Raw genomic sequence first — 13518 nt, forward strand, 5'->3', positions numbered from 1 at the left:
TTTTTTTTTTTTTTTTTTTTGACCTCAATCGCGAGATAATTAAAGATGTGTCATTGACTAACCTAATTAAAAAAAATTAAAATATGAACATCTAGGTTTAGAATATATAGGTAAAATCAATATTACAAATGGTACCAAATAGTATTACATGAAATTGCGGCTTTCCAGTTTTGATTTTATCGACCGAGTAAAATCAAATTCTTTGACCATCAAATTGAGATTATAGTGTCTGAATCCCTCCTTTATGCACAACTTCATATTCGACAGTGTAATCACCCATCGAACTACGACCGTTCTCGTCACAAACTTTCATTCTGATATACAAGTTTCATCGCAAATCTTAGAATTCTACAAAGAAAAACCTATTCAACCTATCTTTGTATCCACACTTGTACGAATCTAAAATCTGACAGTTCTCTCTTCCGAGCAGGGCATTGGATATACGTTTGCTGGGATATATTGATATTTGTAGATTTATTAAATAAAATACGAAGAGGTATGGGTGCTAACGTCAATGGTTGACATTAATTTGGAAGAGGAAACGATATATTGTATTCAGTAATATGGAAACTAAATATATCGATATATTTGGGTGCTAAACATTGGGCGATAAACCTTGTTGACGTGGCACTGTACTAAATCATTATGATGTGTTTAATTTCGCTGACGTGGCAGTTCAAAATTATTTTTTGAATAAGAATCATATTGCCTTTTAGGAATGGTTTCGTAGCTGCTCCAAAACTTGTTTGGCCGATGGTCGATCAGATGGTTCCGTAGCTGTCAATTCAAGAATCAAGGATGCTTGTCTTGGATGAGCTTTTGACCACTCCGCGGGTAGTACTCTGTCAGTCCCAATATCTGTGCACACCCTAATCCTCTCATGCCCCGATTCGCCAAATTTATACCACATCTCAAACAAAATAATCCCGAGGCTAAACATATCAGCCTGCAAAACAAATTGTAACTTACTCTCCTTTTTAATATTAGAAGACCAGATCACTAACTAAATGTATACACAGCACAAACCTTTTCACTTATCTTCTTCTTCTTTGTTTCATCCACTGCCACTGCCAAAACCTCTGGGGCCCTATAGACCCCTGTTCCTGGTTGACCAGAACAGCTATAAGAAGTATCTTCACTGATAGGCCCCACAGTTGACTTTTCAGTTGACTTTGCTGAAAAGGTAAGTTGATTATTTATATAACGTGTATCAAAATATGAAACACGAACAAACATAATCAAATGAGATGTTGTACCTAATCCAAAGTCGGCAATCTTCACTTTATCTTCGAAGTCAAGGAAGATATTTCTAGGATTTATATCTAGATGGACGACACCCCCTTTGTGAATATGGTCTAGAGCAACTACTATCTGTTCGAACGCTTGCCATACAAAATTTCCTTGGGAGAAATCATATCTGTCAAGAAACTCACGTAATGTCCTAACAAAAAAAAGATTAAAACACGACCTAAGCTGAGGAATGATAATATTAATAAGACAGATTTGTATTTAAACAGCCAGAAGCTTACAGTGGACAGAATTCCATCTGTATGTACTGACAAAAAGCTTCTTCGTCAGGTATATTTGCGGAAGACGATTTGTTTGAAGATGCAGTTGCCGAGGAATTCTCATGTGTGAGGGAATTAATAAATCCTCGTTCACACCATGTGTCATAGCAGGTCACGACGTGAGGATGGTTCATCTTTTTTAACACACGAACTTCCCTACAAGAGATGCAAGTCATTAAAAAAAACTAATATGATTAGAGTAAAGAACTTAGAATAGGTTGTATTTGTTCTTACTGCACAGCCTGGGAATTTAACTCTTTTACGCCCAATCTAATTTTTTTCACTGCATAAAACTTTTCTTCTTTCTTGTGCCAGCAAAGGGCTACATGAGCGAAACTGCCACTCCCTGCCATAAGTACATTTAAACCATAAGTCATAAACCTTTAATCCAAGACATTTAAACAAGGAACAAGAAAAAAACTATGTAAGCATACCAATCACTCCCATCTCTTTAAATCTGTTGAAATATGTTAGAGAACCACGACCAATATTCTTTTTTTTATCTTCAGGTTCCTCATCACGAATGATTGTTGATACAAAGTTTCGAGCGGCGTTTACCATCTCAGATACCAAAAGGGGAACATCAACAGCAGATTGGTCTCCAAAAAGAGAAAAAAGACTACGCGCGTCAGCAGCACTAAATCCCTTTTCTGATGTTATACGAAAATCTCCTGCATATCCAGGTGAACATCTACAAGTAGGATTCCCGTTACTAAATGATAGTGATTCAAAAATAACAATTAAGTAAACTAATGGAGTTAATCTCACCTAATTTTAAGAGATTCTACTCCCTCTTCAATACACCCCAATCTCATGTCTGTGGAGGACAGACAGAGATTAATCAGTAGTTGGGAACCTTGAACAGTTTTGTAGATTACTCCAGTTTCGGCTGCAAAACACACAAAAATGAATCCTATTTCTCAACATGTTTTATCACATCATATTTGGTAAATGTCAGGAAACTAATTTGAAAGTTCTTACCTTTCTTCTTCTTCTTGATACCCAAGGCTAACCATCCTTTGATCTCAAGGTCTTCAATTGTCTTCGTAGGTTGAAGTTCCTGAAGTGTATGTGAAGTGATCCTATAAGATCCATTTGGCATCAGAAAAACTGTGAATTTGATCTGGGCAACAAAATCCCCTGTTGAAAAACCAAACATAATATGAGTCCCGCTGCCATGAGATTAAAACGTTTATAGATATACGAAAACCTTACTTACTTACCAGATTTCTCATAAAGGACAGGATATGGTTGCAAATGACCATGGTTCACACACTCCACAAGTCCAAGACGTGCCCTTTTCTCCTCCAGTGACCTGTATTGATCGTACTCTCATGCAACGTTAGTAGGTGCGATGAAATTTTGGAATATATAAGTTGCGTAAGAAGGTACAAAAGACACCTTGCAGTGAATGGCATATGGGGGAAGTTCTGTTTAATTTCGCTGATTATGAATCTGGAGGCCTTCATCTTCAACTGATAGTTAACAGTCTCATCTTTCTTGTAAATAGTGGTTTGCTTCTCATCAATTAGTTTTGGCTGCAAGTTTGAAATATGTAAGAACAGTGGCAACAGATGAAGCTCCAACAATAGTCATCAAAATGAGATGAACAAAAGCAATTACCTTGCCATCACCAGTGCTTGCCACAATGTCGATCGCATAGACTTCATTCTCTTCAAATTCCACTTCTTCAACAGTTGCTTCTGGACTGGCTACACTTAGGACAACCTTGTTTCCATCTATCACATGCTGTTTCATCTGGTGGGAAAGAACCCCTTCAACAATTTTGCAGTCATAAGCTGCAGCCACCTTCTGAATAGCTTCAGTTACATCGGTGTTCTGTCATAAGAAAAACAGGATACCAATGTCAGGATTGAATGATTAAACAGGAAATTAGCAACTCATAACTGTGGCTCGTTTGAAAGCCAATCCATAACAATGAGGGCCTTTATCCAGGAAACTCCTCCGAAAACAATTTATATTAAAAATCCGATAAGACCAAAGAGAGGCACAATTAGACAAAGTTCCCACGCCTAATAGTAAGTCCAATGAAGCATCATACGAAAATTCAGAGTGAAAAAATCTCATCAGAGTAACTATGACAAAAAGCATCAGTTGGATCACATCCATAGCCATCAATAGGTGTTCATCATCTGGGTTTTGCAAAACCTTGACAATCATTCAGAAAACCATATATAATGCCAGCACTACTAACAGCCTATAATTTCAACTCTCTGTGTAAAAGTAGCAATATGGTTACCTTCTTTCCAGGACGTACGAGCCTCAAAGCAACTTCAGCTACAGTATTAGCGGCAGTAATGACATCAGCTTTACGTCCACTGATAGGACCTTCTTGTGTGTGGCCAACAATAGCAATGAACCCATCAATATGGCAACCCATATCACTGCAATGTACAAAAGGCAAAACAGCATCAGAAACAACACAGGTGGAAACATACAGAAACATCATCTAAAAAGGGTATTACTTTAAAAGAGAGCTTACATTTTGACCATATCACCTTCTTCCAACAGAGTCTCATCACTGGCAAGCGGTGAGAAATGACCACAGTGTTGTTCACAGAAATGCATGTAGGGAAAGCAACACCTCGCTCAATCTTCTTCTTAGCATTCTTGTACATGCTCCCTGTTTGCCTTTTATCCAAAACAAACCGAAGAAATAACAACAAACACATAAACATCTAAAAGCAATCAAGAGGTCGAAATCTACATTAATAACATAAAACCAGAAACGAAGGAAAATATCAAATTGAGTAACAGAGTAATAAGATTCCTTACTCTTTGATAAAGGCATCTCCTTTCTCACAGATATCAACAATCTTAGCTTTCGGTTTGCATTCAGCTAAAACGACCTGCAACGCCTCTGCAATTCCAAACCCAGAAGCAATAAGCACTCGATTAAAGCTACAACGTGAAAAAACCCTAAACCGAAATGGGAAGAAAAGGAGAAAGAGAGATTACTGTTGACGATCTCAGCGGCGCCCTTGTATTTGGTGACGACTTCAGGAGAGGTGAGACTCAGCTCCTTCTCGTCTCTCTCATCGTCCGAACTCATCTCTGATAACTCTCGGCGAATCGAATCAAAGGAAAGCGAAAATGTTAGGGTTTAAGGAGGAGATTGGGGGAAAATGGTGGAGAAGCGTAAGATGCAAGTGTTGGCTCGAATCAAGGGTTTTCGCCTTGTGTACTCTCTCTACACAAATGGTGGCGTTTACGGAATAATCTTTCTTTTTGGTTTATACGTTACTTCTTTTATTCCAACATGGGCCGAAAGGGAACTGTTTCAGGATTAGCCGGCCCAACTAAGTTCTGTGAGGCTGCATCTGTTAAAGAATTGTTTCTCTTTTTTAGAATTATATTGTTTTAAATATATAATCTTTGCATTTGTACAATAGTAGTATGAAATCTAAATATGATTTTCAGTTTGATTTTAGTGTGGTTATTATGCGTATATAATCTAGACATAGTTACTTGGAAACGAAAAAACATCTCGTCCCGTTCCATACATTCTCTTCCCATCTTATCCCGTATCCATTATAAAGTTCTTTCCTATGATCGTTCTCTTTAAAATAATTACTCATACACAAAGTACCCATTTTTAAGTGGCTCATTTAACTGTCGCATAGTCAACACTTACCCAAATTAGTGAAAGTTTGATAGTTAAACTTATGTACCTATATTTTCGATTCCATATTTTATCTAAATTTTACGTCCTTTTTTTTTGGAAAATTGTTTGAGTATACTGTTTTTCATTATTCGAATTACTTGTTTCAGTTGGCATATACTATTTCTTGTCATAATGTCATAAATAGACTGAAATTTAATCAAAATTTAATTATGGTTTTCGAAAGTATGTACTTAATAATAAACCCTTTTAGATTATTATGCGTATATAACCTAGACGTATCTACTTTGGAACGGGAAACATGTCCCCTCCCGTTCCATCACGTCGCATTCCATCTTGTTTCGTATCCATCATAAAGTTCTCTCCTATGATCGTTCACTTTTGAATAATTACTCATAGACAATATCTATTATTAGATATTTGGTAAGAAATTTAGTTGGGAAACCTGAATTCTCCATTAAATATTTAATTTTTATTTAGTTAGTTGAAATTACCCATAATCCTTATAATTCTCAAAAACTATTTACCTTTTCAAAAATATTCAAAATTCACAAAGTACGCGTTTCTATGTGGCTCATTTACGTGTCGCATAATCAACAATTACCCAAATTAGTGAAAGTTTAAGACTTGAACTTATTTACCTATATTTTTCGATTCTATATTTTTATCTAAATTTTAGGTCCCGTTTTTTTAAAAAAATTGTTCAAATTTTTCATTATTCAAATTACCCGTTTCAGGTGGCATATACTATGTCTTTTCCTATTACCATAAATTGAATGGACTTTAATCATAATTTAGTTATAGTTTCTGAAAGTATATGTACTTCATAAATAAATAAAATTACTTAAAAAAAACATGGCAAAACATTTATTTAGTCAAATAATAAACCCTTTAAGTCATAAATTTTTAACTATATAATATTAGTATTTTCTATAAACATATGGTTTACGCAGCTCCAGAGTACATCCAAACAAGAACATTTGAAATTTGAAATTTGGAGTACATATAAAATACCACATTTGATTTTTTTTTTCAAAAATACCACACTTTAAGTTTTTTTTCTTTTCAAAAATACCACAAAATATTTTTTTTCTAAAAATACTACAAACACAAAAAACTGAATTTTAAGTATGTAAAATTTATTTTTCTAGATTTGGGTTGATAAATTTAAATTTAGGATATAATTATTAGAGGATAGTTTAGTCTTTAAGATTAGTGTTTAGTTTTGAATATAAAAATTTTAGTTTAACTTTGTGGTACTTTTGAAAAAAAACTATTTTAGTAATATTTTTGGAAAATAAAACTAAAAATAATAATTTGAAAAAAAAAACTTATTTTATGAGAATTGTCCAACATAAAATTATATCTGACATTTTTACTATGTAAACCACATTAAACAAGACAATCTCATTATGTGGGTTAATTATCTTAGGTTTCCTGGGGAAAACATAAATATGGATTAAGGTTAATTGGAGACTGTGTTAAGCAGCTCGTTACTAACTGTTGCAAGTAGACTGAGTAAGCATCAACGTGTCATCTCCACATAGCCAAGTCTCTCTGATCTCGCCGCCTCTACTCTTTCACATGGCACTTCACTTTTTGTTTCCTTTGGAAATTGGAAAATGGAACCCAAGCGTTTCAATTTATAGGGAATCTATCACGTCGTCCGTACCTATGTCGGAACATAAAACCATAGTAAGATCATTTTAAAATACTTATCTTACAAGTTACAACGTTCGGTTTTTTAGTTTTCAAAATGGCGTCAAAGCAACTTAGCCGAGAAGAGCTCGATGAGAAGGCGAAGCAAGGAGAGACCGTCGTCCAAGGTGGCACCGGCGGCAAAAGCCTCGAAGCTCAAGAGCATCTTGCCGAAGGTTTTGTCTTAAATTACAACTTTTCCACTCTTTTTCTTTACTTCTGTTCTTAGTACTGCCCAAATAAGGCTAGACCCATATATCATAATATAAGATTATCCTATTACATAAAAGTTTTGCCTAAAATCTCTCATGTTATGTGTCTATTCCACTTGTTAGGAAGGACCGGCGGCAAAAGCCTCGAAGCTCAAGAGCATCTTGCTGAAGGTTTTGTCTTAAATTACAACTTTTCCACTCTTTTTCTTTACTTATGTTCTTAGTACTACTCAAATAAGGCTAGACGACCCATAAATACGTTAATCGATATAATAATAACAATTCGAATAAATACGACCAACCATTATGTTTTTTAATCGTACATTTTAGATATTTTATGAAAAGTCGTGATAGATTATTAAAACGGTTATTTATGAAAAGTTACAACTATTCACTGTGAAGTTGTGTTGATTGGAACATTCATATTTTTTGAAATCTATATATATTTGTCTGTTTGAACTGTTTTCATTTTTTTTTGCCACGACATAAAGTCAATTAAAATTTCAATCTCAAGGGTTTATACATTTTTCTAGCATTCATTTTTCTAAAAGTCAAGAAATTTTTCTAATTCTTGATTTAACAAAAGTTTTTTGGAATGATAAATCTAATTTACAATTCTTAGTTAATTTTAAATATAAAAATTTAATAAAAATATTTAGAGTATTTTTCCAAGAGTTAGATGGATTATATAGTGAGTTTTTAGATTTAACTTTTCAATATATTTACACCTAATCTGAATAAATGCCACCAAAAGTTGTGTTTTTTTTTAATCGTACTTTTTGGATATTTTTTTAAAAAATATGTAAAAAATTAAAATTGTATGTTTTACAAAAAGTTGCGATTGTTCACTGTAATGGTTTTTTTGTAAAGTTGCAACTGTTCATTGTAGAGTTGTGTTTATTCGAATATTTGTATCTTTTGAAATCTATATGTTTGAACTGTTTTCATTTTTTTGGCCATGACACAAAATAATATAAAATTTTAATATCAACAGTTTTTACGGCTTTCTAAATTATTCTCTAGCATTCATTCTTTTAAAAATAAAGAAACTCTTCCAATTTTTGATTTAACAAAAGATTTTTGGTATGACGAATCTAATTTACAATTTTTAGTTAATTTTAAATATAAAAATTTCTTGAAAATAACTAGAGTTTTTTTTTCAAGAGTTAAATGGTTTATATAGTGAGTTTTTAAATTTGACTTCTTAATATGGTAATAAAGATGTCTTCTATATAAAAGCAGTTTATATGGATTATTAGGTGAAATCAAGTGCAGACACAACATTTGAGATTTTCGTGACACTTTTTTCATATAGTTTTTTTTAATTCAAACGATTGTATCTGTTCATTGTAAAGTTATGTCTTTTCATTATATTTTATTTATATTTTTTCATCACAATTTTTTAGTCTAATAATTATGTCTATTTTAAATAGTTATGTCTTTTGAACTCTCTTTATATTTGTTTTTTCATCAGTAACTAACAAATTCGTTAAAACAAAATTTTCATTTTATGTTGAATCCAAATAATTAAATATTAATATCTAATATTCAACGTTATTCTATAATCTAACTAAAATTGTAGAAATGATTATAGCAGTAGAGAAATTTAATACAATTTAATATAGAATTTATAGTTGTCACTGTAACTTTTTGTTAAAAAAATAGTTTAATATTTAAAAATAAAAATAACAATCTGAATAATACGAACAACAGTTGCGATTTTGCTTAGTACTTTTTGTAAGAAAATTGTTTTTATTCTTTTTTTTTTAACTCAAACAGTTCTATATGTTCATTTTAGAGTTGTGTCTGTTCATTATATTTTATTTATATTTTTTTATCACAACTTTTCGTTCTAATAGGTGTGTCTATTTAAATAGTCATGTCTTTTGAACTTTCTATATATTTGTCTTTTCATCAATAACTAACAAATCATTGTTCGATGAAACAAATTTTCCGTTTTATGTTTAATCTAGACAATTTGAATATTAATATCTAATATTCAACGTTATTCTATCATCTAACTACAATTTTAGAAATAATTCTAACAATATAGAAATTTAATAAAACTTAATATAGAATTTATAGTTGTTTTGCGTCTATTTATCGTAACTTTTCGTTAAAAACTATTTTAATATTTAAAATTAATATTATTTTGTTTTTAATTATAATTATTTAATAGAAAATTATATTTACTCATTACAACCATTAGTTCAATATTCTCAGTTAGAATCACTTTGTCATATTGATTTTTCTAATTGTAGCTTTACCATAATTTTTCATAAACAAACCTTATATTTATAATACTTTAAATAATTTTTTTTGGCAAAGTTGTGTCTATTCTACATAATATATTTTTTTATAAGATTTCATTTTGATGGTTGTGTTTTTAGTAACCGTTTATGTATTTAAACTATTTTATTACATTCAAATGATTTCATAATGTATAATTTTTAATTTTTAATTTTTAATTTTTTTTTTTCTAAAATACTTCCCCGCGACGCAGGGGGGTCTGAGTCCTAGTATATGGTAATATAAGAATAAGATTATCCTATTACATAAAAGTTTTGCCTATAATCTTTCATGTTATGTGTCTATTCCACTTGTTAGGAAGGAGCAAGGGAGGGCAGACCAGGAAGGAGCAGCTAGGACATGAAGGGTACCAGGAGATTGGCAGCAAAGGAGGAGAGGCGAGGAAGGAGCAGTTAGGTCACGAGGGTTACCAAGAAATGGGACATAAAGGAGGAGAGGCGAGGAAGGAGCAGTTAGGTCACGAGGGTTACCAAGAAATGGGACATAAAGGAGGAGAGGCGAGGAAGGAGCAGTTAGGTCACGAGGGTTACCAAGAAATGGGACATAAAGGAGGAGAGGCGAGGAAGGAGCAGTTAGGTCACGAGGGTTACCAAGAAATGGGACATAAAGGAGGAGAGGCGAGGAAGGAGCAGTTAGGTCACGAGGGTTACCAAGAAATGGGACATAAAGGAGGAGAGGCGAGGAAGGAGCAGTTAGGTCACGAGGGTTACCAAGAAATGGGACATAAAGGAGGAGAGGCGAGGAAGGAGCAGTTAGGGCACGAGGGTTATAAGGAAATGGGGCGCAAAGGAGGACTGAGTACGATGGATAAATCTGGTGGAGAGCGTGCGGAGGAGGAAGGGATTGAGATCGACGAGTCCAAGTACACCAACAAGGGGAAGTAGCTACCAGCGAGCCAATAATCCGTAGTAGATAATCTGAATAAGTAAACCTCTAGGTTTTGTGGATGGCTGCGCAGGTTTTAACTAGGGTTTGTTTTAATGTATTTCGTTTAGCGTTTTCTCTCATGTGTGTGGTTTAACTACGTACGGTTTGTACTAACGGCAGGGTTGTACCACTCGAATGTTTTTGACTTTTTTTTGGCGTGGGTGCAATCAAATGAAATGCGGTGATGCTTTGAAATTGTTGTTTTGTTCTACTTTCAAGTTCTTTATTGCAGCTATAGTAAAATATGTCCCATAGCAAGGGCCTCGAAATGTTAATACTGCACGTGGAGAAGCGTTAAGCAGATAAAGTGTTTAACAAACATAGAAGAACTTTCATACATTCATTATCTGTTACAAGTGTAGTTCCTTAGTCTTCCCATAAGACTCGCAAGTGTAGGACCCCAGAACTTCTCGTAACGCCCCTCACTATTTTGAGGAGGGATGAGTAACAGCAACCACAGGAAGTGTAGACAAACGACACCCCAATCGTAGAACGCTAGAGGTCTAGAACAAGTAGTGAACAAGAAACAGAAAAGAGAGGGCGCACTTATGGTACATCGATTACAATTTAACGCGGTCCAGCTAAAGATACAACGAGAGAGTTGTTTCTACTGATGGCAGATAATTTTACAATATCTTAAAAACTAGTTGATGCCACCACTTTCCCACATTTGTGGTTTCAACGCCTCTGCTTTGGCCAAAAACACCATCCATATACGCTTTTTCAATGTTGCGATGCTAATGCAGTCACGAATATGCCGAGTACCAAGAATGGCTGTGCGCTTGCCTGTAATCAAGCAACTTCTGGTTAAAAATACCAGTCAGAGATATAAGCAATCTGAGTTTTTATTCCCATGTGTTCACTTTGATGACTTACCTGGTACTTGACGTCATATTTGACAGGGTCCTTGAGAAAGTATTTAAACTGCAGTTTGAGGAAGAGTCTAGCAATCAGAAGAGTGACAAGAATGTAATTAATTTTAATGTGACACTGTTAACGTCTTTACCTGGAACACAATCTGAGGAATGATCAAAGCTAGCAACGCCAATGCATAATAAGGTTTCCCAGATGCTAATAGGTATCCTGCAAAGCAAATAGACATTTACTAGTGATGATCTCTACCCTTTATTTGGTGCTATAAAACACAGCCATTAGTAAAGGTAATGTGTCTCTCAGGGAAAAGTAGCTTGTAAGCCATTAGTAAAGGTAATGAATATCTACCAAACACACAGATGAAACATAAACATGGATGCCTCTTTCTTAGCTCATATCTCTAGAGTCTGTGACCCCCATGAACAAAATAGAAGATATGGAAGCCAAATCACAACTGAAGAAACTATTAATACTACATACCGGCAACAGAGAGCTGAGTAACGTCTATAGCACCAACGCATATCCATTTTGCAGTTTCAGTGCCAAAAGCTACTGGGAGGGATTGAAGTCCTAATGCTCTGTCACCTTCAACACTTTTGAAGTCATTAACAATGGCTATTCCCAACTGCATTATTACAAAAGTACAACAACATGAAGCAATAGCAGGTTATATCAGATAACGTAAAAAGCATCATAAAAGGACGTAAGAAGAGTACCCCAGCTATGCTGTACAAGAGTGTTAGAACAACGACGTCTGGTGTAAGAGTGCCAAACAATGCTTGGCCAGCCCACCTATCAAATCAAGTGAGAAAGAAACAATCAATTCAATGCTTGGCCAGCCCACCTATATTAATGCACGAGATATCTCACCATGGCAAACTGATATAGCTTGCTCCAAGAGCAAAATTTCCAACCCATCCATTTTGTTTTAGCTGCAAGAGTCAATTCATATATCAATAAAGTCCTAAACTCCAAAACTTATCCACAAAGAATGTCTTGTCATTAGAGGAGTGAAAATTAAGACAAGAACTTACCTTAAGAGGTGGAGCAGAGTATATATAAGATAGCAATGATCCTCCCAAAGCAAGATAAAACACAGTGGGAGTTGTATGCCCTGCCTGAAGAAGGAAGATTTAGTAAATCTGATGTGCTTTTTATAACTGTACAAGTTTATGTCAGAACCGCCAACTTACCCACACATCTAATATACCAGCAATTCCAAGACCTCCCAATAATAGCACCCAGAATTGTGTAATAACCTGCATTGAAAGAGTTGTAAACAAGAAGTACACAAATAAGAATCATAAAAGGTGATCAAAGCTCACACAATGTTCTCTATCTCAGTACCTCTTGCTCTGATATAGCTCCAGATGGAATTGGACGATATGGCTCATTAATCGCGTCGATATCTCGATCATACCAGTCGTTGATTGTCTGTAAAAATGAACAACACATCTAAGTTTATGCAGCACTAAGAACATGCATTACCATAAGCACTACTCTAGATTTTTGTCTTGTCAAAACCAAACCTGTGTATAGCCAGTAAGACAGGGACCAGACATCACCATACAAAGAATCGACTTAGCAACGTCCTCTGGGGTCCAGTGAAAGTTCCCTGCAGGAAGCAAAAAAAGTTAAAGAAAGATGTGTTTTGAGCAAACCAAAGATTTAGTCATGAAAGTAAAAAACTTGATGAACAGTGATGTGTCAAGACAAACCTGAAGCAGCAGCGCCACAGACGACTCCCCAAACCAATGGAGGCCAAGTGACTGGCTTTGTAAGCTGAAGTCGAATCTTCCATTTATTCTGAACAATCAAATTCAACTCTTTTTTTAGCTAACAAACAACATTTTCACATAATTTGGTAGCTAAACGTTAATATATATACAAAGGTTATGTTATGAGAGAGGGATTACTTTTAATAGAAAAGACCTAAACTATGACAAATTACACATCATTATGCACAGATATGATAAATTATTCTCAAATTATATCAATTTCAAAACCCAAAATTAAAAAAGATCCAAGAAGAAGAAGAAAATTACAGTTTCTTGAGACGCTCCTTTGATACCGAGAAGCTGGTTAATGCTCGAACCACTACCGGCTGGTGCCTTGTCAGGCGTCTGAGATTTAACTGCCGTCGTAAATTTCAAATCCTCTCAAGTGTCAAATTCAGTTAAAAAACTTAACTAAGAAAAAGATAATTCAAAGAATTTTTTTAAAAATCAAACCTTTATCCGTATCAGTCTCCGCCGCACGCACAACAAATCTCCTCCCTACGAACAAA

General features: G+C 34.4%; 3 protein-coding genes and 1 pseudogene across 4 annotated transcripts in view; 1 reads left to right on the forward strand and 3 right to left on the reverse strand.

Moving 5' to 3' along the window:
- Nucleotides 577-2451, reverse strand: LOC109125160 (eIF-2-alpha kinase GCN2-like). Its single transcript, XM_019244726.1, has 7 exons — nucleotides 2337-2451; nucleotides 2003-2259; nucleotides 1803-1914; nucleotides 1530-1724; nucleotides 1257-1441; nucleotides 1027-1175; nucleotides 577-946 (listed from the first exon to the last, which is right to left on the reverse strand). Exons 1-7 carry the CDS (start codon nucleotides 2381-2383, stop codon nucleotides 713-715), a joined length of 1179 nt encoding a protein of 392 aa, XP_019100271.1. The 5' UTR covers nucleotides 2384-2451; the 3' UTR covers nucleotides 577-712.
- Nucleotides 2482-4669, reverse strand: LOC104781017 (annotated as a pseudogene).
- LOC104781016 (em-like protein GEA1) lies at nucleotides 6940-10488 on the forward strand. Its single transcript, XM_010505583.2, has 3 exons — nucleotides 6940-7085; nucleotides 7245-7292; nucleotides 9729-10488. Exons 1-3 carry the CDS (start codon nucleotides 6968-6970, stop codon nucleotides 10313-10315), a joined length of 753 nt encoding a protein of 250 aa, XP_010503885.1. The 5' UTR covers nucleotides 6940-6967; the 3' UTR covers nucleotides 10316-10488.
- Nucleotides 10678-13518, reverse strand: part of LOC104781015 (chlorophyll synthase, chloroplastic) — a 3251-nt gene continuing 410 nt past the window's right edge. For both annotated transcript variants that reach the window (XM_019244727.1, XM_010505580.2), the window contains exons 2-14: nucleotides 13463-13507; nucleotides 13277-13365; nucleotides 12950-13037; nucleotides 12761-12846; nucleotides 12579-12665; nucleotides 12425-12490; nucleotides 12266-12349; nucleotides 12102-12163; nucleotides 11948-12023; nucleotides 11712-11856; nucleotides 11365-11441; nucleotides 11235-11282; nucleotides 10678-11144 (exon numbers count right to left, since the gene is read on the reverse strand). In XM_019244727.1, coding sequence (XP_019100272.1) covers nucleotides 11082-11144; nucleotides 11235-11282; nucleotides 11365-11441; nucleotides 11712-11856; nucleotides 11948-12023; nucleotides 12102-12163; nucleotides 12266-12349; nucleotides 12425-12490; nucleotides 12579-12665; nucleotides 12761-12846; nucleotides 12950-13037; nucleotides 13277-13365; nucleotides 13463-13507 — 1016 coding nt within the window. In that variant the 3' untranslated portion in view covers nucleotides 10678-11081. The remainder of the gene's footprint in view (nucleotides 11145-11234; nucleotides 11283-11364; nucleotides 11442-11711; nucleotides 11857-11947; nucleotides 12024-12101; nucleotides 12164-12265; nucleotides 12350-12424; nucleotides 12491-12578; nucleotides 12666-12760; nucleotides 12847-12949; nucleotides 13038-13276; nucleotides 13366-13462; nucleotides 13508-13518) is intronic.

Source organism: Camelina sativa, chromosome 4, assembly GCF_000633955.1.
Source record: "Camelina sativa cultivar DH55 chromosome 4, Cs, whole genome shotgun sequence".
Taxonomy (NCBI): Eukaryota; Viridiplantae; Streptophyta; class Magnoliopsida; order Brassicales; family Brassicaceae; genus Camelina; species Camelina sativa.

What these genes read in the sequence shown, in the direction of transcription:
- LOC109125160 (XM_019244726.1), bottom strand. Translation starts at nt 2,383, where the DNA reads ATGAGATTGGGGTGTATTGAAGAGGGAGTAGAATCTCTTAAAATTAG. An exon ending in TAAAGAGATGGGAGTGATTG is followed by an intron (nt 1,915 to 2,002) that starts GTATGCTTACAT and finishes TACTTATGGCAG; the next exon opens with GGAGTGGCAGTTTCGCTCAT. An exon ending in AGAAGAAGATAAGTGAAAAG is followed by an intron (nt 947 to 1,026) that starts GTTTGTGCTGTG and finishes TTTGTTTTGCAG; the next exon opens with GCTGATATGTTTAGCCTCGG.
- LOC104781016 (XM_010505583.2), top strand. Translation starts at nt 6,968, where the DNA reads ATGGCGTCAAAGCAACTTAGCCGAGAAGAGCTCGATGAGAAGGCGAAG. An exon ending in TCAAGAGCATCTTGCCGAAG is followed by an intron (nt 7,086 to 7,244) that starts GTTTTGTCTTAA and finishes TCCACTTGTTAG; the next exon opens with GAAGGACCGGCGGCAAAAGC. An exon ending in TCAAGAGCATCTTGCTGAAG is followed by an intron (nt 7,293 to 9,728) that starts GTTTTGTCTTAA and finishes TCCACTTGTTAG; the next exon opens with GAAGGAGCAAGGGAGGGCAG.